The sequence below is a fragment of the Solenopsis invicta genome, chromosome 4, assembly GCF_016802725.1.
Source record: "Solenopsis invicta isolate M01_SB chromosome 4, UNIL_Sinv_3.0, whole genome shotgun sequence".
NCBI lineage: Eukaryota > Metazoa > Arthropoda > Insecta > Hymenoptera > Formicidae > Solenopsis > Solenopsis invicta.
The window spans coordinates 24637674-24664914 of record NC_052667.1 but is presented as its reverse complement, the minus strand read 5'-3'; the positions used below and the strand labels follow the sequence as shown (position 1 = coordinate 24664914).

Genomic DNA, 27241 nt, shown 5'->3' with positions numbered 1-27241 from the left:
GGCAGACGTTCAATCACTATCTGCCATAATTGGCATAAAACATTCTGCAATAAATAATTAAAGTGCACAAATAGGCTCTATAAAATTCAATTAAAGTGTACACATCATGCCAATACAATACAGTTAACACTAGACAAGTATAAAATCACGTAATCATTCAAAAATAAACGTGGACGTGTCAGCTTTATATTGGCATGACCTCTGTACATATTAATTAATATTTCTGCAGTACGTACCTAAATGCGGTCGTGACATATTCTGTGAAATTTAAACTTAAATGAGGATAATTATAATAGCTGCAACGTTTGCCTCGTGACTCATCCTCGGATGAATTTTCATAGTTACGATATCGGAGTGCGCGTCCGCATCAGAGTACGATCGCGCGAGAGAGCGAGACAAAACCGGGCGACGATCCGCCCTTCGCTCGCGGATGTTCGCCTCCGTAATACGCGGGAGGACGGGTAATTAGGTACTCCGAGGCATGACGATTAGACGCGGTTAATTCGATACAATTAAAACGTCCCGTGTGACACGATTACAGGTGCACTCCTACTATCTTCGACAATAACATGGAGAAGGGGCACGGCGAACGTGCGCGCGGAGCTGTATTGTCTACAGCGCGGTTATAAATTCAAGCGCGATACCGATCGGCCGGCACAAGTCCCAAAGATCCCGTCGACTATCACGTACACTCGGATACCAATCAGCTCAGCATCAGGGGAACCACTCCATACGGTCCTCGTTAACCGAATTAGCCTTGGGTCGCATCAGCGCGGAATTAATCGGAGACGTGACCCGTCTACCGTATCACGGCTATCGGCACCAGCTGTCGCGTACATCGGCTATGGGTACAACCGCCAGCAATCTGGGGTAGGTCAGCCGAGCAATGTGTAAGAATTATCTCAACGCTTTCTCTCACTTGTGTAACGCACTCGTTGTAACGCTCGCTCGCCTCACCAAGGTCGTTATGCATCGCGATCGACGGACGGATAGCCGCCGCGAATCATTTCGTCGGGTTCTTCTCGGCATCGAGAAGCGTCTCGCGATCCTCGCGAGAACTCGTCGAAATTGTATCAGTTTTAACGCGTATAACTGTGTGATAAACTTGTAACTGTGAGAGCTCTACATTTAAGAAAAGCGTTTCTCCCAGATTCGTCGAGACGCGATTGTTCGCGCCGCGGCGAAGGAAATACGCAGGTGATCTACTTTCGCTGCAGCAGCGCTTCGCTTCTAACAAAGTTACTTAATCCTCATTGTGACGACGTCAGGCCTTTAATGTTATGCTGTGCAACTTTAACGCGACGCTCGAAATGTCCTTTCTCCGTTCCGCTCTCATCACTCTTCCACTGTGTTTCTTCGTAAGAATATCGCTTACATAATAGATGCGGTACCGTTTTGCGGGAGTTAAAGTTCATACGCACGGTCGACAGTGACACGAGAATTGCAACGTTCGAAAATGCGTTGTTTTTATCTTTCGCGCCAGTGTGTGCGTTTCTGCTTTATCGCGAAAACCGCACGTGGATGAGACAAGAAGATGCAAAAAAATATAGATAAATGTAATTGTATCTTTAAGATTTATACAAGTCTTTTGCGTAATCATGACATCAGCGATTTCTAATTTATGCTGTATTACTAAATACACGTTGCATAATTAGAAAATATCTGATTTCTCATTTCTTGTACTTTTTTTTCAAGCGATTTAAACGAGCGAAGCAATTCAAAAATGTGCAAACCACTTTTGAAAAAATGCGATTACATATTAAAAATTTACATGAAAGATAATATTAGAATTATCTAATGTCGAGAGGTTTGCAAAATAACGCTTGCAACTTTTGGGATAAATATTCGATTTTTGTCATCGACAACTAAAATATTTGCAAATCAGATTTATCAGGGAGATTAAAAGTGAGATTACGCAATAGTAAATTACGTAGATTGTCAATATTTGTTCTACTACTCTGCCACATTTTTTTTTTTTTTATCTTGTAGTCTTATATCGATGTAATATCTCATCGTTTACCGTCACGCAAGACATTTAAGTTTCACGGAAAACTATAAAGTGGGGAATACAATATTTTCATAGATAATTGATCAATAAACTCAATGTAACTTTCAAACGATCAATAATATTGACGTCAACAGACACATTATGCATAAATTAATAAAAATTTAACAATAATTACAGTAAGGTGATACATCATAATGCAACAGTTTTGTTAAAATAAAATTTCTAAATGAAATTTGTCAAAAAGTGTACAAATCGAAATTTAAAATATAAATATATTACTTAAAAAATTGCGTATGATTCTTTATTTTTAATTTTATTATGCTAAATGTTTCACATTGTAATATTTTCAAATCATTATTTAGCAATAATTGTGCATTTTTGTAAGCATATGTATAAATCAATTATATTTTAAATATGTCATACATAATGTGAGCCAAAATGTTATTTTGAATTATTAAACATTTATTTAATTTTCTATTGAATTATTTTTTAAATTATTTCTTTTTCAAATTTAATTTTGCAAATATACTTTATACTAAGATAATTCGCTATATCATTATAATTTTGCCAAAGTACTATTTTGAAACTATTTGCGTAAACAGTTATCAATATTTTACAAAAAGTTAATATTTTCACATTTAATTAAACAGCCTTAACCTATTACAGCTATTTATCTATATAGCTCATAGCTAGATAAATTTTTAATGGCAAGAGGATTTTCTTTATCAAATTGCCATATTAGATACACTCTTTGACATCATTATTATTAAATTGATTCTCAATTTCATATTATTATTCTTGTAATATATTTGTGATATTATTATTCTCGTTCAACTTAAAACCGTATTTTAAAACTGAACAATTTTTTAGCGCGCAATTTGGTGAACTTGAAAATGTGTGTACAAATCACAAAAAATACCAGCACCAAGATCTATCTATGACCGTTAAAACTTTTTAATTAATTGCGTTTTGTCGGTTTTTTATAAATATACCTACGTAATTGCAAATTATTTTAATGTAAAATTTTATCACATAATTAATAAATGTTATTCTGCCGAGGCAAATGTTCTGCACTAACATTTATTTGTCTGATCACAAAATCATAATAACATTTCGCGTCGTCATGCTAAAATGAAGATATATATATATATGTGTTATCTACGTTTTGAATTTTTATGGTAATAAAATTAATGGAATCGACTAAAGACGTCATGAGCGAAATCGACTGCTCGAGTGCAATTAGGACGGAAATGTCGAAACGTCGATACTTTTGTTGGGCATATGCAATCGATATGGAATGTGTATCGATATGGAATATGAAAAATTTAACGACTGCGCACAATTTAGTCTCAGCATCGTAAAGATAATAAGCGCACGTTCCACCTTAAATGCAATCTTTTTAAAGTTCGGATTGTAAAATACAATTTATGTGATAATAAGTATCTTCGTTTCAACCTTTTTTGACGACTTACTGATATTTTTCTTATATTTTTCTTTTTTTTATTTTTCCACAGCGTTTACGATACCGGAAACGAATATAAAAAGCTGAAATTGATAGAATTTCAGCGCACTCATATTTCGAGATACGGAAAAGTTATTTATGTATATACGTACGTGTTTTTTTATATTTCTGGCATCGAATATTGAAATGGACGATATACCGGTATCAATTTTTTATACAGTTTAATTATTTATCTTCCGCATCTGTGTGTGTGTGTGTGTGTGTGTGTGTTTGTGTGTGTGTGTGTGCGCGCGCGCGCGCGTGTGTGTGCTTCAATTCGCACAAGAAAAAAAAAACCAATGCAATGTTGAGCGAATGAAAACGTTTCACGTACGTGTAGCAGATACAATGAAATAAAGCTATAGAAATGAGCAAACAAGTCTACAACAAATAACTTTTTTACTTTTAAATTGAAGAGTAAAAGACAAGTGATTAGTTGTCTTTCACTGTCCGCAATTGTTTGTACCTTATTTTTATGTCATTCTATATATAAAACAATCGGATTAAAATAAATTGAAGCTTTATAACTGCACAGTTCGGTGGAGTTAATCAAATAAATAAATTTTTTTCAAAGATTGACTACAAAACTTTTTGAAGTCAAAATAAAAATTTTTAATAAATATTTTAATAATACGTAATTAAAGTAAAAATTAATGATAATTATTATGTATTAAACAAAAGGCATTTTTTCATACAAAGCAAAGCTTCTATTTATATAAAAAATAAGGCAACATGACTTTTTCAATGTATGTTTTTTATAATAATAATTATATAATAATTACAAAGTAATCCCAATTTAATTCTTTCTTAATTAAAAAAAATAAATAAATTACTAAATTCAAACCTTTCATGGACCTAATAAATCTTATTCTTAGTTCAAGTTTAACAAAAAGCAATATAATAAACTCTAAACTGAAAGCAATTCTCAACTTTTCAAGATCAATTGCAAGATTGCGTCGTAATGTATCGCTAAATAAGCTTCCACGAATTCGTTTTAAATCATGCTTCTCCCAACGTGCTTAAACATCGATGCTTAGTTACAATTACGTTCTAGAAAATTGCACAGTTAAGCATCGTACACACGGATGTGCTCTTATCAGCATATGTTAGCGTTACGATCTTCGGCTACCAAGTGCTTCCGTGCGTAGCAATCATGTTATTCATGAATCTGACTACATTAGTGTCATAAAATGTGATTACATACAACGTGCTAACGGCGTGGTGGACAAAACAAGGTTCTTCACTAACGAGAATTCGCCGACGACAGAAAAAAGTGTTATGTCACTTAGAAGCGAAAAAACGAGTATTATACATCGTTACTTATTGTTAGAAGAAAAATTGTCCTATCATTTGTTAATGACATCGACAACATTGATCATGTGATTGCGCTACAGACTACATGAATGACTTCAGACATGGCACGGGTAAAGAAGTAACAAGCATGGTTATATAAACTCATCACAACGCATTCTATCAATCTATGTAGATTGACATATCTCGGTTGTTACGCATGCACATGCTACAAAAGATTTCTACAAACTATCTTATTAACTATTTCTCCGCAAAACAAAATTTAATTGCAGCATAAAAATATGTATGTGGTACCTAAATTGCAGTTGTGCTTAATATTTAAAATTTAATCTTAAAATGCTATTGTGAGAGAATTTTAACTTGTGTGTTGATTTAAATTTAGTTTTTGTTATTAAAATTTTGATAGTTTAAAATGATACTTAACAAAATTTCTTACGTTAAAATAGTGTTAATTCTGTTTTATTTTAACATTTTGTAAACTATAAAGTAGAAAAATAATCTAAAAAAGTTCTTAAAGATGTACAAAAAATTCTTAAATTATTAATTATCAATTATTGAGTGAATTTTTATCCACTGTAATATTAAAGCCAGAAAAATGAATTGCACTTTAGAATTAACTATCACACACAGCTACTGCAACTGATCATATCGGTGTCTTGCATACATCCTTCCCTTTAGCCTTCGTCTCCTCACAGAATGAACGGTTTGGCTAATGTATCTATAAATTTAGTTACATGTACATCTAAAAATAATTTTGTTGAACAAAATTATGTGAAACAACTCAAGCACATGCTGCAAAATGTTTTGATATTTTAACAAACCAGTTTGAGAACGTCCCAAGCAGAACAACAAGTCAAAATGACATCAAAGTGATTCACAATTGTGTCAAAATGACATTAAAATGAATCGTAATTGATTGAAAAGTGACTTTTAATGATCATTTTACAGTCACTTTGACATCATTTTGACGTCTTGATGACTCTTTGTTCTGCTTGGGGTTTTTCTATGTAAGAACATGGATAGCCCAATAAAATAATTTTCAAATCACTATTTAGTTAAATTTTTAGATACTTCAGCAAAATTGTTTTCCGTGCAATTTTTAAAAATTCTTTTAGCTGTTATATATATATTTGCGCACAACAAATCCTTATTGTGTCATTATTCTGTAGTCCAATTTTTGTCTTATTATTTTTTTAAGAAATTAGTCAATATTGTACAAAGCTAAACGTTCATGTTATTGTACGTCTGCAATAATGCAAATTTTTTTCTTCATTCTTCATTTTATTGACCGACAAGTTCAAGGAATAAGTTACCACGTCATCAAAGTCAAGGTGAATTTCAATATAAAAAGGATCAGCGCGCAGTTTGCATGAGCTGGTAAAAATTCATGCAATTCAAGTTAAGCATCTTGATTTGCAACACAGAGGTTTTCTCATCTTTATGTTTGACATTTTCGTCAGTTCTAACGTCACTTAACGTGGTAAACTACTAACTTCAACTTAATTTATTTCAGTAAAAATTTTTAACTCAACCCTAATTATTTTAAACTTAATCTCTTCTTTTCTCGTAAATTCCAAAAATTTAGAATTTGATAATGACTTAAAGATAGATTCTGCAGCATTGAATCGCACTCATGTAATAATAGTATGCAAAAAATTTTGTAAAATCCTTTTTATCTGTTACCCTAAATTAATCTCACAATGCTGCGTAACACGTGCTATGACTTGAGGCAACAAGAATCCTCATTAATATTCTTATTCCTTTGTGTTGAGTTAATCTTGCGTAATGATCCACGGTTCACGGTAATAAATCACTGCTGAAAGCCTCTCAGTCTTACGCGGTGTAGTTTAAGCTTCACGACAGAGATAGAAAAAAGACAATAAAAAAATATAACGATAACAATATGAATAAGTATTTTTATCACAATACATGTGGCATTTAGGAAGCAATAATAGATTAGCTGCTTGAATGTAAAATATAATATACTACGCCAACACAAGCAACTGTTATATCTTGTTTGTTTAAACATCTATAAATCCTACAATTTTTCTAAAATAGCTTGTAAAAATCTCTCTCTCTCTCTCTCTTTCTCTCTATCTCTCTTTCTCTCGTTTTATAAATGATAAGATTTTTTTAGCAACGGAATAATGTCAAATAATAAAAATTTGCTGAGTCAACTTCCTTTTTTTTTCAATAAGTTGGCATTTAAAGTAGAAATTTCTACTTATACTTGCATGTAGTAGATAATTCATATTTATAATTCATATTTAAAATTTATATTTATATTTTAAACGATGAGGGGGAAATTATCTTTTTTATATGCACAATATATACGCGTGTGATATAAAACACGCAATGTGTACGTGTTTCACGGCCCATCATTTGATGATCATGAAAAAATCATTTCGCTTCATATGCCTGCACTGACATTCGAACAAACGCATACCTCTAACAGTCAAATAAAAACCGATTTATGAGCTTTTTGCGATCAATTCGGATAATTGTGCATCGGCGTATTTTGCCTGCATGCACTTTATCATCGTCGCTGCTATAATTGTCGCTTGATGCTAAAAGGAAAAAAAAAAATTTATGATATCTCTGATAATTATCAATTTCTCCATATTTCTCGAAAGGCGAACGTATATCTGATAAAACTCGTGTGTATATCGGTGGACGAAGGATAACCAGTTCGCGCATTGACACATGTCGAACGATGCCGACAATAATGTAAGTTCCCACTATTGCTATGAAAAAATTCATAATACACACTTATTATATCATATGCTAAGCAATAAATAAACGTCCGCGCGCAGCTTCATTAAGCCTGCATCTGATTACACGTTGGAAATTGAAGATTGCAAATTAACGAATTTAATCGATCAGAAAGAAACGAGACAAAAACCCATTTTGAAAGTAAAATTATCTGATAGCTAGAATTTTAATTTTCAACTCGTAATTGTCTAATTATAATTATTATTCCGAGACAAGTTTTCCGAAAACGTTCATGTTACACATTTCACTATAAAAATACTAAGGTATACAATTATTGACATAATGATTATTTTTACATTAGTAATAATTAATTAAATTGATAATATTTTATTTATTATTTAGGTAATAATTTAACTTATATTATGCACGAAAAAAGTGATAAATAAAGAAAACTTGTATATCGTGTCCATATTTATATTTCCTTGATTGATAATAATTGCTACAGTTTTAATTAATCTAACCTGTGTTTCCTCTTTCAGGGATAGTGAAAAATTCATTAAATTTACCATAAATGGAACGCCACATACGAGTATGTATTTTTCAAATTTATATATAATACGATTAAAGAGAGGAGGAAAGTTTTGATTTTATTAAACAGCAAAACACAAATAGTTCTAATTATACGACGGTGGAAACCATAGAATTTAATTGTGCACACGTAATACATTTATGTAACGCAGGAAAACGTGATTACGTCGGCAGAAACAATTACATTTAGTTATGAAAATTTAATTGTGACGGCGGAAACTGTAACATTTAATTGTAAAGATTTAATTATGATTTGGCGGACTTTAAAACATCGTGAAATTAAAGTCGATACTATCGCGCTTTGTATCTGTGCTACATGAATCGTAACAATCGTTTTGATTTTACAACCGCATATATCGCTTCCAGTATCGGGAAATATACCGGCTGACACGTCCCTCAATGTCTACATTCGCGACTATGCGAAACTCCGCGGCACAAAAGCGATGTGCCACGAGGGTGGCTGCGGCGCCTGTATCGTGGCTGCGGAAATCAAGGGAGAGACAATGGCTGTGAATTCCTGCCTCATACCGATATTAATCTGCGACGGGTATGCGTGAATCGATTCAGAAGTTACATTCAGACTTTTTATGCTAAAGAAGTTAATAAGAATTCATCTTGCGACCCAGTGTTACGCTTAAAGAACTTCAAAGATCTTTATCTAAATAAAGACAAGATAAATTACATGTAAACGTATCTTGGATAAGACAAAGATAATTTATTTTTAATTTTATCTTGATAAAAAATATAATTATAAATTGTTGTATTTTTTAAATAATTTATGATATCGTTGAGATAAATAATGTAGGATATAAAAACAACAGATTTTGTTGAGATAAATAATGTAGGATATAAAAACAACAGATTTTTATTTATTAATTTTTATTTTTTTAATGCAAAAGTTCTTCAAATTCAATTTAATAAAAAATGTTTCTTTTTCTTAGTTGAACCAATACGTCAATAAAAATCAATGTTAAAAGCATAGCACTTATAGCAGGAATGTATAACTTGCATTATAATGACAAAGCTTCTTGTAAAAGTTTTTGGATCACTTATTTTGGGATAATTTTTACATTGCGTTACCGTTTTCTAATCTGTGTAATCTGTTGTTGTAATTTCAAAAAATTCTTGTGTTAGAGTCAGAGTAACTTAGAGATAGAAACTAAGAACACAATACTTCAAACTCAATGTTGTTCACATTCGAGAATTAGTTAAAGTTCAAATAAATTAAAAAAGATAACACTTGATAAAAAACACAAGATACAAACAGTATAATATCTAAATAAAAATATAATTTAGATAAAGATAACATAAATATAATTATTTTTTTTATCTGAATAATTATTTAGATAATTTTAAATGGATAACAGCAAGCACTGCTGACGTTGTAATACGTCTTTTCTCGCTAGAAAATAATCTTTAATATGCTAAACTTCCTCCCTTGATTTATTTTATTTCTCTTGGCTTTATTAAAAAAATTATATGTACAATTTTAAATAATGTTTGTATTTATAAACGAATTCACAGATGGACAATTCACACGATCGAAGGTATAGGAAATAAACGGGATGGTTATCACTCATTTCAAGCTGCACTCGCTGGAAAAAATGGCTCGCAATGTGGATATTGCTCTCCGGGCATGGTAATGAATTTTTACAGGTGTGTGTAAACAAATTAATTAAAATTGCCACATTTAAAAAATAATAAAATTTTTAATATATAAAATTTTTTTGAAACTTTTTACGTTACTGCAAATTGTGTTAATTAATTAAAATTGCTACATTTAAAAAGTAATAAAATTTTAAATATATAAAATTTTTTCAAAACTTTTTACGATACTGTAAATTGTGTTATAGTAGAAATTAATATATAAAGAAAATTTTTAATTAAAAATCCAAAATCATTTGTTTTTTTTTTCATATTTAAAAAATTTTTTTGTCAAAGAAACTTATACCTTTGAAGCGATTTCGACAAAATTCAAACAATTTATCGGCGTTTTAACTATCAATACGGTGCCCAGAACAAAAGATTTTTGCGCGGTCGACACTCTCTCTAAAACTGGTTCCTGTTATATAAATATTGTAATATTTCTTTTAGGCATAATATATTTTTTATTATAAGCGCAAAAAACATATAAGTAATAAAGTTAAATTTCAATTGAGCTAAAAGATATCGCGTATGTAAAACATCAAAGTATTTATATTTTATGAAAAAGAAAATTATTAAAGATAATTTTAAATTATCCGTCTAGAAACCAGTCATATATTTAAAAAACAACAGCAAATAAATAAGTCAAATTATCAAATGTCAAATAATGTATACAGAGCGGACTAAAATTACTCTACATTTAAGTTTAACATGAATATGTGAATATAATTTGCATAGATGAATTTTATTATTGTAATTTTCAGCCTAGTGCAAAACAAGAAATTGACTATGCAGGAAATTGAAAATTCTTTTGGTAGTAACATTTGTCGATGTACAGGCTATCGTCCTATTTTAGACGCGTTTAAAGGATTTGCCAGCGATTCAACTCCACAATTGGCAAAGGACATTCGCGATATCGAGGTGTGCACTAGCTTAAAATATTTCATTCTATCCGTAAAAGTCCCATTTTTATATTTTCAAATTTTCGTTATTGTAAATTTAATTCTATTTTCATACAGAATTCCACATATTTTTAATCTCACACAGAAAAAGTTTTTAATTTTTATGTACACACGACTGCAGCTATTATTTTTTTATTGACATGATAAAAAGCTTGTCACATTTTCAAAATGTAATCGTGAATACGATAATGCATTTGCCAGGAGATTTACAAGGTGAAAACCTGCCCGAAGAACGGAATGCCATGCAGAAACGATTGTGCCGATAGACGTATCTCAGATGGAAATACCGAAACGGTGGATATAAAATTGGCGGACGGCGTGGAATTCTATAAAGTTTACTCAATCGAGAACCTGTTCGCGGTATTTCGACAGATGCCGGATGCAACTTATATACTACACGGAGGAAACACAGCGCACGGTATTTCGATTTCAACTTGCATGATTTAGGAACAAACTGACATAAAAAATTTAAGTGTATACAACAGTGAAATAACTTTTACATAACTATTAAAATTTTTCTAAAAATAACAACATGAGTCTTATCACAGTATATACAGGGTGTTTATTAATGGGTGTATACCTTTTACCATAAGAGGTGACTTACGACTTCACTCCATATAAATTACATAGAGTGCAGTTGGTAAGTCATAGTTAAGGTGCGCTCTTGGTACAAGGTGTATACAACCTTTAATGGACACCCTGTATAATATATTATTGATAAGACATTTTTAAATATTTATTTCGCATAATGCAAAATTTGCTTAAATGGAAATATATTTCTAATAACCATAAAGAGCCAAAGATAAAGCGTTGCATTACGTCACTTTTTTAATTATTAAACGTATCATTAAAAAAATAATATGCACATATGAAACATTCCGTACAGTTATTCCTATTTAACAAATAAGCTTTGTGTTGGAATAATAGCGACCGCGCAAACATGCGGTATTAAAATAAAACTTTAGAAATTTCGATACCTTCAATCACTATTGAACAATCAATATTGGATAATATCAGCAGTTTCCATTGCAAATCTGTAATAAATGAAAACATACACAATACTGAGACAATATAATTACGTAGGTGTTTATCGTACGAGCAAAACCGACCTTCGCATTGATATAAACGACATCCCAGATCTACGTCACATCGAAAAGACTAACGAATCTCTAACTCTCGGCGGAAACATATCCCTAACCACGGCGATGGAGACCTTCTGGAAGTACTCGTCTGAGAACGGATTCAAGTACTTGCACCATCTGGCTCACCATATCGATCTGATCGCCAGTGTACCCGTGCGCAACATGGGCAGCATTGCTGGCAATTTGATGATCAAGCACGCGCACCACGAGTTTCCGTCCGACCTGTTCTTAATGCTGGAGACCGCCGGCACTCAAATTCATATCCTCGAGGCACCGGGTGCCAAGAATAGCATGATGCTACAGGACTTTTTGAAGATAGACATGCGCCACAAGATCATTTATAGCGTGGTGTTGCCGGCACTAACCGACGATTACGAATACAGGTCGTACAAGATCATGCCTAGAGCTCAGAACGCCCACGCTCACGTCAACGCCGGCTTCCTCTTCAAACTCGACGGCGGCGGCAAGGTAATAAAATGCTTCTGAATTATTAATGCTACCATTAATCACTTGTCCAATATATTCGCAATATTTCACGAAAAGGTGCTGGAGAAACCTAACATCCTCTTCGGTGGTATCAACGAACATTTCTTACACGCAACAGAGACGGAACAACTGCTGGTGGGTAAATCTATCCTTGACAAGCAAGTGGTAAAGACAGCCTTGGAAACGCTACATAATGAATTGCAACCCGATCACGTGCTGCCGGATTATTCGCCGGAATTCCGCAAAACTCTCGCAGAAGGATTATTCTATAAATTTGTGTTGAGCGTTAAACCAGACAATGTGAATTCAAAATTCCGTAGCGGAGGCACCATATTACAACGAGGCCTCTCTTCAGGTATGAATAAAATAATGAAATTTTTAAGAATCTTTATTTTTTAAGTATCTTGAAGAATCACATTTAAATTCTTTATTTTACTCTGCTTTTATCAGCAAATATTAATAAATAATTTGCTCTACGTGATTATTTTAAAATTTTCAAAACTTTAAGTAAAAAATTACATTTATTTTCATAAAATAATAATGATATTAAGAAAGCGAAAGAAAAGATTAAAATATGTATTAAAATTAATGTTCAAACATACATATATTAACACATAAATTAAAATATATATTAATTACCATTAGATAAACATTAAATAAATATCACAGAAAGACAAAGAAATACATTTTTTTAATCATCAAGCAATGTTATAAAACATTTTAAATACTTGAAAAATATTTTTAAAAACGTTAAAAATAATGAAGATCTCTTTTTCTAAAAAAAAAAAACATTTACGTTGATGTTTGAAAAATTGCTTTTTTAATATTAAACAAATGTTTTTAATTTTAAAGAATAATATTCATGGATGTGAAATTGAACATATCAATATTAATACTGTATATTAATCAATAGCATTCTAGGTAATGTAAAATAAATATTAACATAAATATTGAATAAATGTTTCATGAACGTTAAATAAATATTTTTTCCGTAAAACCTTATTTCGAATAAATAATTATTGTGAAACAAAAAATTTATAAAAATTTAATAAATATTATTTTTAAAAGTAAATAGTACAATGTGTAATTAATGAAAAAGAAATATTTAAAAAAGCATTTTAAAAGTTGCCTACTGACAAGATAGATTAGTGTCTTTTTGAAAACTTGTGAAAATGTTTACCAGTATAATTGCTTTAGTTTAAAACAATTATAATTGTTAAACCATAATTTTATTTGTTTTAACAAAAAATTCTAGGTATACAGGATTATGACACAGATAAAAATATATGGCCGGTATCTAAACCCACGATAAAGTTGGAGGCTATCCAGCAAACATCAGGCGAGGCTCAGTATTGCAACGATCTACCGCCGTATCCCGGAGAAGTATTTTGCGCTTTCGTACTTACGACTGTCGGTAACGGCAAGATAGAAAGCATAGATGCGAGCAAGGCACTTGCTATGAAGGGAGTAGTGGCATTTTACAGCGCCAAAGACGTACCCGGCAAGAATCTATGTATCTCAGCCGCCAGTCAAATGACGATGCTAATAAACGATGAGGTGTTGTTTGCCGAAAATGACGTTCTCTACGCCGGTCAGCCGGTCGGCGTGATTGCTGCCGAAACGCACAATCTGGCCCATGAAGCTGCAAAGTTAGTGGAGATCAAATATACCGAATCGCTTAATAGGAAACCAGTGATAAGTATCGAGGATGCACTCGCCACGAAAGACGAGTCCAGATTCATGCAGACCATCAGTATTCCAGCCAAAAAGAAAGGTAAAAATTCATAGTCGAGAAATAACTAGAATTGTAATCTTCACGATAATTATTAAACATAATAAAATAAAACAATCGCAAATAATTTGAAAAATATATTTTATCTGCATTTATGCATCGTACATCTTTAGAAATCGTGTATTTTGTTGACAAAATGATAACGATATGCTAATATATTGTTGTTTGAATTTTATTTTTAGTTGTCTATTAGTCTATTTCTAATAATCTAGTAGTTTATTTCTAATAGGCTATTTCTAGTAGTCTAATAGTTTATTTCTAATAATCTATCTCTAGTAGTCTACTGGTTTGTTTCTAATTGTCTATTTCTAGTGGTCTAATAGTTTATTTCTAGCAGTCTATTTTTAGTAATCTAGTAATCTATTGTTTGAATTTCAATTTTTAAAATTGATAAAATTGAATAATTTTATAAAGTTTATTATAATATAAAATTATAAAAGTCGTATAAAAATGTTTGTTGCTGCTTTGCCAACGTAGAATTAATTATGGGACTTTGCACCAAATTTGTCTAACAAAAAAAATTTGTTGCTTGACAAAATATGCTTTTCTGAAATTTGACTAACTAAAATAAGCAAATGCTGTTAATTGTCAAATATATATGACTTAGAGTAATAACGCGTTAATCTTTTCTTAACTTTTCTCATCGTTTTACAGGAAATAATGTTAAACAAACAATAAAAGGCGTTTTCCAATGCGGCAGCCAATATCACTACACCATGGAGACTCAATCCTGCGTATGCATTCCTACGGAGGATGGTATGGACGTCTATCCAACATCGCAGTGGATTGATCTTTCTCAAGTATCGATTGCGAATTGTCTGGGTGTTAAGAACAATAGGTAATTCATTAAGCTTTCGCAACTGGGGGGAAGTACCATCAATCTTACATGTTTTACAATTGACACAATCTGCGCAGGAATACACGCTTACACTCTTCTAAAAGAATTAAGCTACAGTAATTTATATTGAAATTTCATACTTTTCATACTGAAAAATTAATACTAAATCCACAGTATAATTTGGACAATGTAGTCAAGTTAACAAAACAGATTGTTTAGTGTAAAAATTGGAATTAATCAAAGCAAATGCGTTTTTATCTTTCCTACTAGGAAATAAATTTAATGAGATTAGTGGAAATAAATTTCCTAAAATTGAATTATTGTAATCGCGTAAATTTAATTTTTACAGCATCAATGTCCAGGTGAGGCGAATTGGGGGAGGATACGGAGCGAAAATCTCGCGGAACGCATTAATCGCATGTACCTGTGCATTGGTGTGTCACAAACTGAATCGCCCTGCGCGATTAATCGTATCTCTCGAGAGCAATATGCAATCACAGGGGAAAAGAGTTGCTACGCGCCAAGAATACGAAGTCGCGGTAGACGACGAGGGAGTTATTCAGTCTCTTGACTCGAAACATTGGGGAAACGCCGGTTGCAACTTCAACGATCCCGTCGCTTGGGTCACTGTACATCATACAATAAGGCATGTACCAAAAATATACTAATATAGCTTTATTTACACGTGTAAGAAACATGTATTTTCTTTTACCATTTCAATGTTAATTGTTAATTGTTCTTTATTATCCATGCAACATATAAAAACTTGCATCTTTTAAGGCTAAAGATAACTTTTATCAATAAATTAAATTATTTACTAAAGTATTATTGATCTACATTACACACTAAAATTTTGTACGAAAATGTACGTGAAAAAAAATCGATTATAATAAAATTTAGCTAAATAGAACTTTAATAGTTTCATTAAATAACGTAATAAATTAATTTCTTAATTTTAGGATTTTTTTAAAAACGGTAATTATTTTTTATCAAAAAGTCAAACAAAATTTAGTATTAAAATATTTTTTTAAGCTTTTTATTAATCTTATTAATTCTTCAAGTTGGTATATGTGTTAAAAATTGTTACACATTACTTACAGCTGTTACGCGAGCGACACTTGGACGATGAATGGATTCGAGGCGCGAACCGATTTACCATCAAACACGTACTGTCGAGCGCCGGGATCTACGGAAGGACTAGCCATGATCGAGAATATAATGGAGCACATTGCGGCAGCGACGAAAAAGGATCCGGTACAAGTCAGATTGGCGAATATGAACGACGTGGATAAACCTCCGTTAGAAGCCATGATAAAGGATTTGTCGAAGTCGGCTGATTACGAGATGCGGAAGCGGGCCGTTGAAACGTTCAACAACGAGAATCGCTGGAAGAAAAAGGGTATTGCCCTAGTACCAATGAAGTATCCATTCCAATACTGGGGTCAATTTAATGCTATGGTGTCGGTATGCGCTCGCGACGGTACGGTTTGCGTGACACACGGTGGAATCGAGTGCGGCCAAGGTATAAATACCAAGGTATGTCGTGTGAATAAAATTTATTTTCTAATTTATTTTATTAAACTCAATAAATTTTTTTTAAATAATTTGCATGCTAATTAAAAATTTCCTTGTGACATGATTAAATTAAATAGAGAGATTTCAAAATTTTTAAATTGTTTGCAATTTTATTTCGAAGATATCTGTAGAGCCTCGATCTCTTTTAATTCAATAATTTTTTTGTAATATACATATAGAAACAATGGTTAATTAATTGTTTGTTTTTATTCTCATTTATATATAAAAAGAATATTCTTTGTAGGTCGCGCAAGTGGCAGCTTACGCTTTGGGTATCGATTTAAATTTAGTTAACGTTAAACCAACCAATAACATAGTAACGCCCAACAACGCGGTTACCGGAGGCAGTGTTACTAGCGAATCTTGTGCATACGTAAGAAACTCAATTTACTCACCTACGCTTCAGAAAATGACGTAAGTATGCATACGTAGTACTATAACAATTAATGAAAACGATCGTTGATTTTAGGCCACTATTCAGTGCTGCAAGGAAATCCTGAAGAGACTCGAACCGATAAAAAATGAACTGAAGGACCCAAGCTGGCAGGAACTCGTTTTTACCGCATATCAAAAGGATGTTGATTTATGCGCGCGTCATATGTAAGCATTATGACGCTGAAAAAACAAGTGCTTAACTTAAAATATTAAAATGTTTTACTTTTTTCTCCATTTTTTTTAGTATTACAAAATGTTGTAGTTTTAAACTATATTTGTAATACTTAAATGTTTAAAGTTGTTGACGGATTTCAGGCATATCAGCACTTTAATATTTTAATTCTGAACATTATTTGAAACTAAAACATTTTTAAATATTCATATAATTGAAACCAAGAAATAAAACATTTTAATATCTTAAAATACATGTCTTTTTTAAGTGTAGAAATCACATTTAATTCAATAATAATACATTATACCACGCAAACGTTGTCATCGAACACTTTGATCGTTTATTCATTAAAAAAAAATTATCATATATTTTTGTAAGACTTAGCAGATTCTGATGAGTGAAGCTTAAATATCTCTAATCTGCATTAGATTAATGTTGTCCCAAAAAACTTTCAATTTGGTTTCGATAAATAACATTAAGAAAACGAGTGTTTAATTTAAAGACATTAAAATATTTTATATTTATTTCTGCTTTTTAAATACTTAAAAATGTTTTAGTTTTTAACGGTTTTTAGATTATATAAAAAACACTAAAACGTTTAAAAATTAAAACTATTAAATATTTCAGTTTTAAATGTTTTAATTGTTTATCTAAACATCGTTTAAAATTAAGCTTTTTTAAGTAGGTAAAAAACAAAGATAGAAATTAAACATCTTGAAATATTTTAAAATTAATTTTCTTTTTTTGAATAAAATAATTTTAAATTGCACACTTATGAGAAAAAATGCAAAAATTTTTGTTGTTATACATTTCATTAATAGTGACACATTACACTTACCAGGTACGCGCCTACGAAGGATGATACAAACAAACCTTACGCCATTTATGGTGTTACCATTGCCGAAGTAGAGGTCGATATCTTGACCGGCCAGCACATTATCAGAAGGGTTGATTTGATGGAAGACGCTGGAACCAGCATGAATCCAGAAATCGACATCGGTCAGGTGGAGGGGGCTTTCGTGATGGGAATAGGGTACTGGACTTCTGAAGAACTGGTGTATGATCCTAAAACAGGAATGTTAACTAATGACAGAACCTGGGTATGTTGCTTTCATTGAATTTCGATAAAGCTAATAATACTACGATGTAATGATTTCGAGTCATTGATGTTATACTCGTAGATACTAGACACGAGATATTTAATTATTCGAAGTATTTTATTTTTGTTTGTAGAACTATAAACCGCCAGGAGTAAAGGATATTCCTGAAGATTTCCGTATATCTTTCCGTAGAAACGCACCTAATCCAATCGGTGTTCTTCGGTCAAAAGGTAATATTAACTTCATTATTATTTCGTATTTGAATCCTTGTCGTCAAAGAAAGGAACTGAATATTTCCTACATGTACACCTGCAAAAACCTTTCTTTGTATAATCTCTTTGAAAGGATTTTAAAGCTCACAAATTTAATGAATTTCTGAAAAGTTAGTTTTAGTATTTTAATTAAAATTTAATGAAGTGAAGGGAAATTTAAAAATTACAAAGAATTTTTAAGAATTTATAATTTTTTCTCTCAACTTTCTTTACAACAAAAAATAAAAAAGTAAAAATGTTCTATCATCCATGAGAGATGATAAACGAATTAAAAAAGTTTGAAAGGATTAAAAAAAGTCGAATAGCCATTAATTGTGAAAATTTCATTGCAGCGACCGGTGAACCTCCTCTTTGCATGAGCTACGTAATTCCAATCGCGATTCGTTACGCGTTGAATTCCGCTAGAGCGGATGCAGGACTTAAGGACGAATGGTACCAATTAGGTAAGCTTAAGAGCGCATGAGTGCAAACAGTATATTCAATATATTGATAATATACACGAGGAAAGGAATCATTTTATTTTGCGAGTTGTATATTTGTATGGAATATCATTATTATTTCCGTGTAAGAGCGATTTATAAGTAACAGATGACGATTTCAAACTCACGCATCTTTTTATACATGAGCTTTTAAATTCGCAATTTTTAGCGGGAATCGCAGAGGAATTCTTAAGACGAGATATAGAGGCTAATAGTATCACCTACTCCTCATTATTACTATTGTTCAATATGCCAAATGATTTGAATGGAAAATTTTATGTATAATGCACATTACGGAAGAATATGCTAGTGATTGTACAACTGAACATCGATCGATATTAGTTTTGTGCATTTTTTACAATGAGATGTATTAATCTCCGCTGGAAAAATTAGATTTCTGTTCATTCCCTTCTCTTATATTCCCGCTTTCAAATTAAAATTTTTAATGAAATATATTATCATATAACACGTGTATTTATTGATTGATTTTTGCAGATGGACCATTCAACAACGAACGCATACTTTTAAACAGTTTTACCAGCAAGGATAACATGGTGCTGTGAGAGTGAAAGTGAGATTTGCAAATAGAATATTTTTCTCTAATTCTTAAGCTTACACTAAGAGAAAAGTTTTTTCGAGTTAAAAATATTTGTTTAGATCGAAGAAATTTTTGTATTGTTATACGATAAAGAAAAGTTGAGCAACATAGTAATATCACTTTATTAAATTAAAAGTCAAATTAAAAGTCAAGTAATAAATGATGGTAACAAACATATAAATGTGAGAACCCTTTCTCCTAAAAAAAAAACTCTAAAAGATTAGATTTTTAAAATTGAAAAAAAATATATTTTTAAATCTATAGCAACTAAATTATTTCTTACACTTTGATCAATACTTTCTTTGAATTAAAAATTATAATTTTAAATTAAACAGATAATTTGAACCAATAATTTATTTATTTTAAAAAAGAATTACTAACGTTCTTGAAAGCAAATAAACTTTTATTATCTTTAAAAATATTTTCACTTCAACTTAGAACACCAAGTTAAAGAAACGATTTCATTAATTTAAATGTAATTTTTCTGTGGGTACATTATCGTCTTTCTAATTTCTACCAAATTAGATTAAATGTAGGAAACTTGTATAAGCCAATTCACTTAGTCGTCTTTTGTTAGATATGGAGTAATTATAAGATAATAATAGGACTAAATTAATTTGTCTAAATTAAATCGATTAGCTAATAGACTTTACACATAACTAAAATACAAAATTTCTGTTTCTTACAATAAATTTTAAATTTTAATATTTTTGATAAATACTCTTTACTAAACGTTACACTAATGTATGATATAACAAATATTGCAATATATGGATATTTAGTATTAATAATAATATAATATAAAATATGTAAAAGTAGTCTATTTAATGTGAGTATTTTTGTCTCTCCATCGAATTTGCAGCAGCGATTATTATTATATATAAATAAATGTTAAACGTGTCGACATCTCTGGCGTTATTTGCGTCTGAAGCGCACGAGGAAAAGGGGATAAAAGAATGGAATGAAACAAGATTGAAGCACGGTGGAAGCTTGATTCGCGAAATCAATTAACGTATGAAGTGCATCAAACCATTTTGCGGCAAAATAAAAAAAATGCTTCTTGCAATAGTATTCTGTCCATACCATGCGAGCCATTTTTGTGGCAATCCGTTGAAAATAACTTTATTTATTATACATTATTTACGTCACGTTTCACGTGAAAAGGATACATACCAAGCGTAATTCTTCTTTCTCTTGACATTTTTTTACATTTGTACGTAACAGTAAATTTATGGTAAATATTTTTCAATTAAAAATTTCGTACTTAAATGCAATACACGTGATAGTGTAATATTATCTTTTTTAATTATAAGATACATACATCGTTGGAACTATTTTTGTACACGCAGTTTACAAAATAAAATAATATTAATAATATTAATATAATTATCTCGTGTGAAAATTCCAAGGGGAAAAATATGTATTAAAGATAAAATGTATAAATAAAAATTGTTATTTAAAATTGTTACATTTATTATATAATATAATATGTTAATTGTATATACAATGTAATACGAGCATCGAAGTTTATTTTAGAGTTATTTATTTTAACCTAGCAGTTATTTGTAATACTTCAAACTAGTTATAGTAAAACGTTTTAAAAATGTTATTTTATTATATAAAATATAAATTTAATGTCACGAGCAGCATCATGGTACCTTACGACGTTTTAATTTAACATAAATCTGCTTACTTTTAATTTTGTATAGAGGTACAAAAACTTCAGAAAAGATAAAATATTCTTTAGTGACTTTTTTTGTTTAAAAGCTATTAAAAATTATTTTGTCCTGCATATACTGTACATCTACTTTTATACATTCGAATAAACGCAAGCATGTTTATAATAGCATGTTTATATTCAATTTTAAAAATATGTCATAAAGCATTATTATATTTATAAATAAAAAACCCTATTGGAAACAAGCTTTAGAAATAAGGAATGCTAATAGATAATTATGTTCTCAAATTTATACATATTCATGAAGGCTACAAGAACTATTTACAAACATAATGTAAATTAGTAAACTATATATCCATATGATAATCTATCAGGATATTACAATATTGTAAGGCTTTAATAAAGCTATTAGGGTACATTGCTACAACACAAGTGAATGAATATGCGAAACAATCAACTTGCCTTTATAAATTTAGGAAATTTACTTATTTAACTATTTATTTAAACATGAATGTTCTAAAATAGATTTCAAGTCTGTCTATTTATTTATTTGCATAATACTGTTTAACATAAAATTAGATAGAAAGTATACTTGAGTAAAATTAGATAGAAAGTATATATGTTATAAATATATATGAATATTAATGAACCTGATTTACATTTTGTTGATTGTTGATAAAAATTAAAGAATAAAGTCATTAAAGAACAAAATAATTTTTTTTAGATTATGATAACAAAGAAAATACAAAATTCTGATATTTTATAAAAATATTGCGCGACGTTAGAAATTACAAAATTTATCAACCATCACGACAATAACCATCATATTCAGTTACAGAAGTTACATTATGACAAATTACTACATTTAAATATAAAATTTTTATATTTATATATTATATTATTATATTTATTTAATATTTATATTATTATAGAATATAATATACAAAGACCTTGCTTGGTTTGTACGCTCTTTTCTTCATTATTTTTGTTATAAAATTTTAATTACGATAGCCATCTTTTGAGAAATAAAATATAATAATACATATGCTATACCTACGATTGTAACTGTTATGTCGATTTCATGATTGTAAAATCGGAGACAGTATCAGGATGCATTTCTGCTGGTTCGTCTCTTAATGTCTATGTTCGGGATTATGCGAAACTCCACAACACAAAAGGGATATGTCATGAAAATGACACATACAGGCTGCGGCATGCGCGCCTGTATCATGACTGTGGAAATCAAGGGTGAGACAATGGCCGCAAATTCCTGTCTCGTGCCGATACTGATCTGCGACGAGTACGCGTGCATTAACAGAGAAATTGCACACAGTCGTATTTCATTTCTAAGGAAATATAAAAAGAATTTGCTCTATGACGCTACAAATTTGTCTTTTTGACGTTTGAAATTGCTCAACCACCAAACGCATACTTTTAACCAATTTAACTTTTAACTAAAAAAGATACTCTGAGAGTAAAAGTAGAAATTGTTCACAAATAGACAGGTGTTTGAAGTTATGTAATTATCGTCACTTGTCTTTCTAATCACTAGTTATAATAAATTTAAAAGTGTTTTAGAAAAACACTAATTCACATACACATGTTTTGTTCATATAAGCATTTTCCTGACAGTGGAATTAGATAACTTGCCTAATAGATTTTTAATATAACTGACAATAAGACATGGCTTTTTTTAAATTACATAAATTCTCAATAAATATTCAATAAATATTATGCTATTAAAGCTTGTATCAAATATTACTAAAATATATTAAATATATATATGTAATACATAATTATAATATATAATATAAAACGTACTCTTTAAATCTCGTAGAATAAAACTTTACTTTAAAATAATGAAAACTGTGCCTTTAATTTTTTGAGAAATTTTTCATTTTATGAGATTTAGAAAGTATAATGTTAATATAATACATGTACAATGTATAAACAAAGATAAATAATAATTCGTACATTATCTCCGTCACTTAAAAAGTACAGAGTGATTATTAATGATTGTTTCCACGTTTTACCATAAGAGCATGATTTACCGACGGATACGTATTTCTAATATATTATTATATTAGAAATTACAAATGCGTGCTCCTATGGTAAAAAGTGGGAACAGTCATTAATAATCACCCTGTATAAAGAAATAATTATTACCATTACTATGTAATCAGATATTAAAGATGCTTGGGCAGCACAGAATACAATATAACATTTCAGCAATATTGGAGTAACATTGCAACATTGCAAAAACATTGCGAAGTTGTTGTAACATTGCTAGGATGTTCTATGCTTTACTGGCGATTATACGGTTATTACATAAGCAGATATTAAAGATGTTGACTTCGTTTGCGAAATTTACATTTAATGTATGCGTAAGAGGAAGTAAAAAAACGGAACATATGGAGATTGTACGATACTAATGGACAGATTTGCAATAGTAATTAATGTGCACCGAATAGTTGCCGCAAAAATTTAACGTATCTTCTTTGCAGCGTCGCGTATTCTCGTACCATTTCGTTCGGTAGAAATAATCTTATTTGCATTATTCACGTTACGCTTCAAGCAAGGAAAGATTATGTCAAATTTAGTTACACTTTCTACGTTTTCAAACTTATTTGTATTTTTATACATATATGTATACTTATGTAGATATGTGTATTTTATATGTGCCATGTTCAATTTTTATTTACGCACAATTAAAAATTATTATGACTTTAAAGTCGAGCTTTCGTGATGGAAATAAAATGCTGGACACCTTAAGAACGATCCTAAAACAAAAGTATTAATTAGTGAATGACAAAATCTGTTAAACATAATTAATATAAAATGCAGCTTCTGTGTTATGGTAAATATATTTAATTCTCTGACGACAATCTGGACTATTTTTGCAAACGAGTAAAATTTCTTAAATTTCTTCGAAATATGGGAACAACAGAGAGATGTGTTAATTTATTCTTGGGTTAATTAAATAAACACAAAAATTTAAATAAACCGTTAGAACATGCGATAGTATATTAGACTTAACACAAAGCTTTCAAAAGCTAAGCACAACACGTACATTAGTACATACATGTTAAATTACCCGCCGTAATTATCTTAAGAATTAATATTTCTGTATTACGCAACGATAAGAATCGTCTAAATATAGCTGTGGCATGTTCGATAACATTTAACAATAAATGAGGTTAATTAATTACAGCGTCCGCAAGTCACGACTCCGTGACTCATCCTTGAGTGAATTTTCGCAGCTACGATACTAAGTACGCAGAATACGATCGCACGAGGGAGAGACAAAACGCGGCGACGATCCGTCCTTAATAGCTCGCGAATATGACTAAGCAAAAAAACAAGTCACAACAACGTCAAAATGTCATACAAGTAAATCGTGATTGATCAAAAAGTAACTTAATAATCATTTTTCAGCCATTTTAATATCGTGATGATTTTTCGTTCTGCCTGAGTACGTTCCTTTGTGGTGTACGAGCGCGGTAATTAGGCAATTAGAAAAACGACGATTAGGCGCGGTTAATTCAATACAATTGAAATGCTCCGTGTGACACGCGCGATGCATTCCTCCTATTATAATTTCGCAAAATATGGAGGGAGCACGGCGAACGTGCAGCGTGGGACTATTATCTACAGCGCGGTTATAAATTCGAGCGCGATACCGATCGGCGGGCACAAGTCCCGAAGATCTCGTCGGCCATCACGTACACTCGGGTACCACCTCGGCGTCAGCAAAACCACTCAATACGTTCCTCGTTAACCGAATTAGCTTTGGGTCACATCACTCCGGAATTAATCGGAGACGTGACCCGTCTACCGTATTACGGCTATCGGCACCAGCTGTCGCGTATTCCGGTTATGGGACCAACACCCACCAGCAATCTAGGATAGGTCAGTGGAAGCGATAAGTAACAATTATCTCGATGCTTTCCCTCCTACTGTGCAACGCACCCCTTCACGCTTGATCGCCACATTGAAGCCGTTAACGATCGACGGACGAGGGAAGCCGTCGCAATAATTTCGTTAGATTCTCGACGCAATCTTCATGACCTTCGCAAGAACTCGTCGAAATTTTAGCGATTTTAACGCGTAGAATTGTGCGATAAGTTTATAATTGCGAGAGCTCTGCATTTAAGAAAGCAGATTCGTCGAGACGCGATTGTTCGTGCCGCGGTGAAGAAGATACGCAGTCGATCTGCTTTGCCTGCAGTGCTGCGCTTCAGTGTTAACAAAGTTACTTAATTCTCATTGTGACGATGTCAGATCTTTAATGTTATGCTGTGCAACTTTAATGTGAGGCTCAAGATGTTCTTTCTCCGCTCCATTGTCATCACCTGTCTTCCACCGTATTTCTTCGTAAGACTTGCTTACGTAATGAAACGCAAAAGGAACTTAAATCCAGTTCCGTTTGCGGAAGTTAAAGTTTCATACGATCAACAGTGTCTGAGAATTGCCCTGTAATATTCGCAATTGCTTTGTTTATATGTTTCGTGCCTCTGTATGCTTTTCTGCTTCATCATGTCTGCTCACGTGTGATAGAAAGATGCGAAAAAGAATTAGATAAATGCTGTTATGCATTTAAGATTCATCCGAGTCTATTGCATAATCATGACATCAGTACATATTTAATTTTCATACTACATTGTTAAATGCACGTTACGCAATTTGAAAATACGCGATTTCTCATCCATTCTATCTACAAATGATCTTTAAACAATTGAACAAGCTTAAAAAAAAATGTGTAAATCAATTTTGAAAAAATGCGATTTTATCTCAGAACTTTATATCGCTCTTCGTTGTCACGCGAGAACAGCATAAGTTCATGATGTAAAATTGATTATCAAATAATTAAGAAGATAGCCCGTGTAAATTGTCAAGTGTGAGAAGTTAAAATTATTGATATCAAGTAGATTGTACATCTTATCTCGGTATATCGTGTTCGAGATAACTTACAGCTTGGATAAAACTACTGTGTTCGTTTGTGTGTCTGTTCCGTAACACATTATATACATGAACAAAACATTCCGTATGTTTTAAAATAAACTATTCTTATTATTACAACCAAGTCAGCTCGCTTTTGGCCTTTAACATTTTAAAGACTCTTACATTTTTGTCATATATCAAAAGTGGTGGAATTTATGGCCACTCATGAGTGGGACAATCAAAACAATCAAATTAGACGAAGAATATAAAAGCTAAGCACTTGCATTTGTGTACTCCAAGCTTTACTTATCTCTCTACACTTATGTATGTGTATATCATAAAATAATTTCTAAATCCTTTATATTTTCTGCAGAGAGAGAGAGAGAGAGAGAGAGAGAGCAATCATTTTAATAAATTGTAATACATCGCTGTGCCGCTCATAACATTGACAAAATAATCAACTCACAATGGTTTTGTTGACATTACAAATTAAAAACTAAAATTAATAAATACAACACAATACTAATATGACAGAGTGGTTGCAAGCAAGTTATCACCTTTTATTTCTTTTACTTCTACAGCGTAAATTTCCCTGGCGTTAATGGAATTATCCTATATCGCGAAATGAGCTTCCACAACTTTGTTTTAAATCACGCTGCTTCCAGCACTCTTAAACATTGATGCTTAGTTATAATTACTATTTCTAGAAAATTGCACAGTTAAATAATATGCGCGCCGATGTGAGTTTATTATTGTATGTTATCGTTACGATATTTGGCTATAATTTCTGTGTGTAACAATTAAATATGTTATTCATAAATACATTAGTTATATGAAATATTACTGCATGTAACGCCGTGCTAACGGCACGATGGGCAAAACAAAGTTCTTTCTTAGCACAGATTCACCGATGACAAAAACGAATGTTACGTCATTTACTTGTAAGACGCAAAAAAACGAGTATTACACATCGTTAGTTAGATAAAAAATAGTTCTATCATTTATTA

General features: G+C 31.3%; 2 protein-coding genes across 6 annotated transcripts in view; both read left to right on the top strand.

Moving 5' to 3' along the window:
• Window positions 1–669: 669 nt before the first annotated feature.
• Window positions 670–19796, top strand: LOC105200154 (xanthine dehydrogenase 1). Of its 4 annotated transcripts, none has more exons than XM_011167582.3 (19): window positions 670–870; window positions 7454–7547; window positions 8072–8121; window positions 8487–8667; window positions 9645–9776; window positions 10529–10685; window positions 10928–11144; window positions 11810–12336; window positions 12412–12709; window positions 13610–14128; window positions 14801–14984; window positions 15334–15630; window positions 16085–16520; window positions 16804–16932; window positions 17029–17159; window positions 18008–18266; window positions 18400–18496; window positions 18871–18981; window positions 19513–19796. In XM_011167582.3, the coding sequence occupies exons 2-19, from the start codon at window positions 7534–7536 to the stop codon at window positions 19578–19580; spliced, it is 3807 nt and encodes a 1268-aa protein (XP_011165884.2). In that variant the 5' UTR covers window positions 670–870; window positions 7454–7533; the 3' UTR covers window positions 19581–19796. The 4 variants fall into 4 exon arrangements, with proteins under 4 accessions (XP_011165884.2, XP_039304286.1, XP_025993325.2 ...); XM_026137540.2 differs by lacking the exon at window positions 670–870 and adding an exon at window positions 907–1197; XM_039448351.1 differs by lacking the exon at window positions 670–870 and adding an exon at window positions 2490–4933.
• Window positions 19797–24963: 5167 nt separating this feature from the next.
• LOC105194140 (xanthine dehydrogenase/oxidase) overlaps window positions 24964–27241 on the top strand; it is a 53503-nt gene continuing 51225 nt past the window's right edge. Inside the window, exon 1 of one of the 2 annotated variants that reach the window (XM_039448320.1) lies at window positions 24964–25202. The gene's annotated coding sequence lies outside the window, so the exon portion shown is untranslated. The remainder of the gene's footprint in view (window positions 25203–27241) is intronic. The other variant, XM_026137541.2, reaches the window with a different exon arrangement.

What these genes read in the sequence shown, in the direction of transcription:
- LOC105200154 (XM_039448351.1), top strand. Translation starts at nt 4,909, where the DNA reads ATGAATGACTTCAGACATGGCACGG. An exon ending in CGGAGGAAACACAGCGCACG is followed by an intron (nt 11,145 to 11,809) that starts GTATTTCGATTT and finishes ATAATTACGTAG; the next exon opens with GTGTTTATCGTACGAGCAAA. An exon ending in TATTCCAGCCAAAAAGAAAG is followed by an intron (nt 14,129 to 14,800) that starts GTAAAAATTCAT and finishes ATCGTTTTACAG; the next exon opens with GAAATAATGTTAAACAAACA.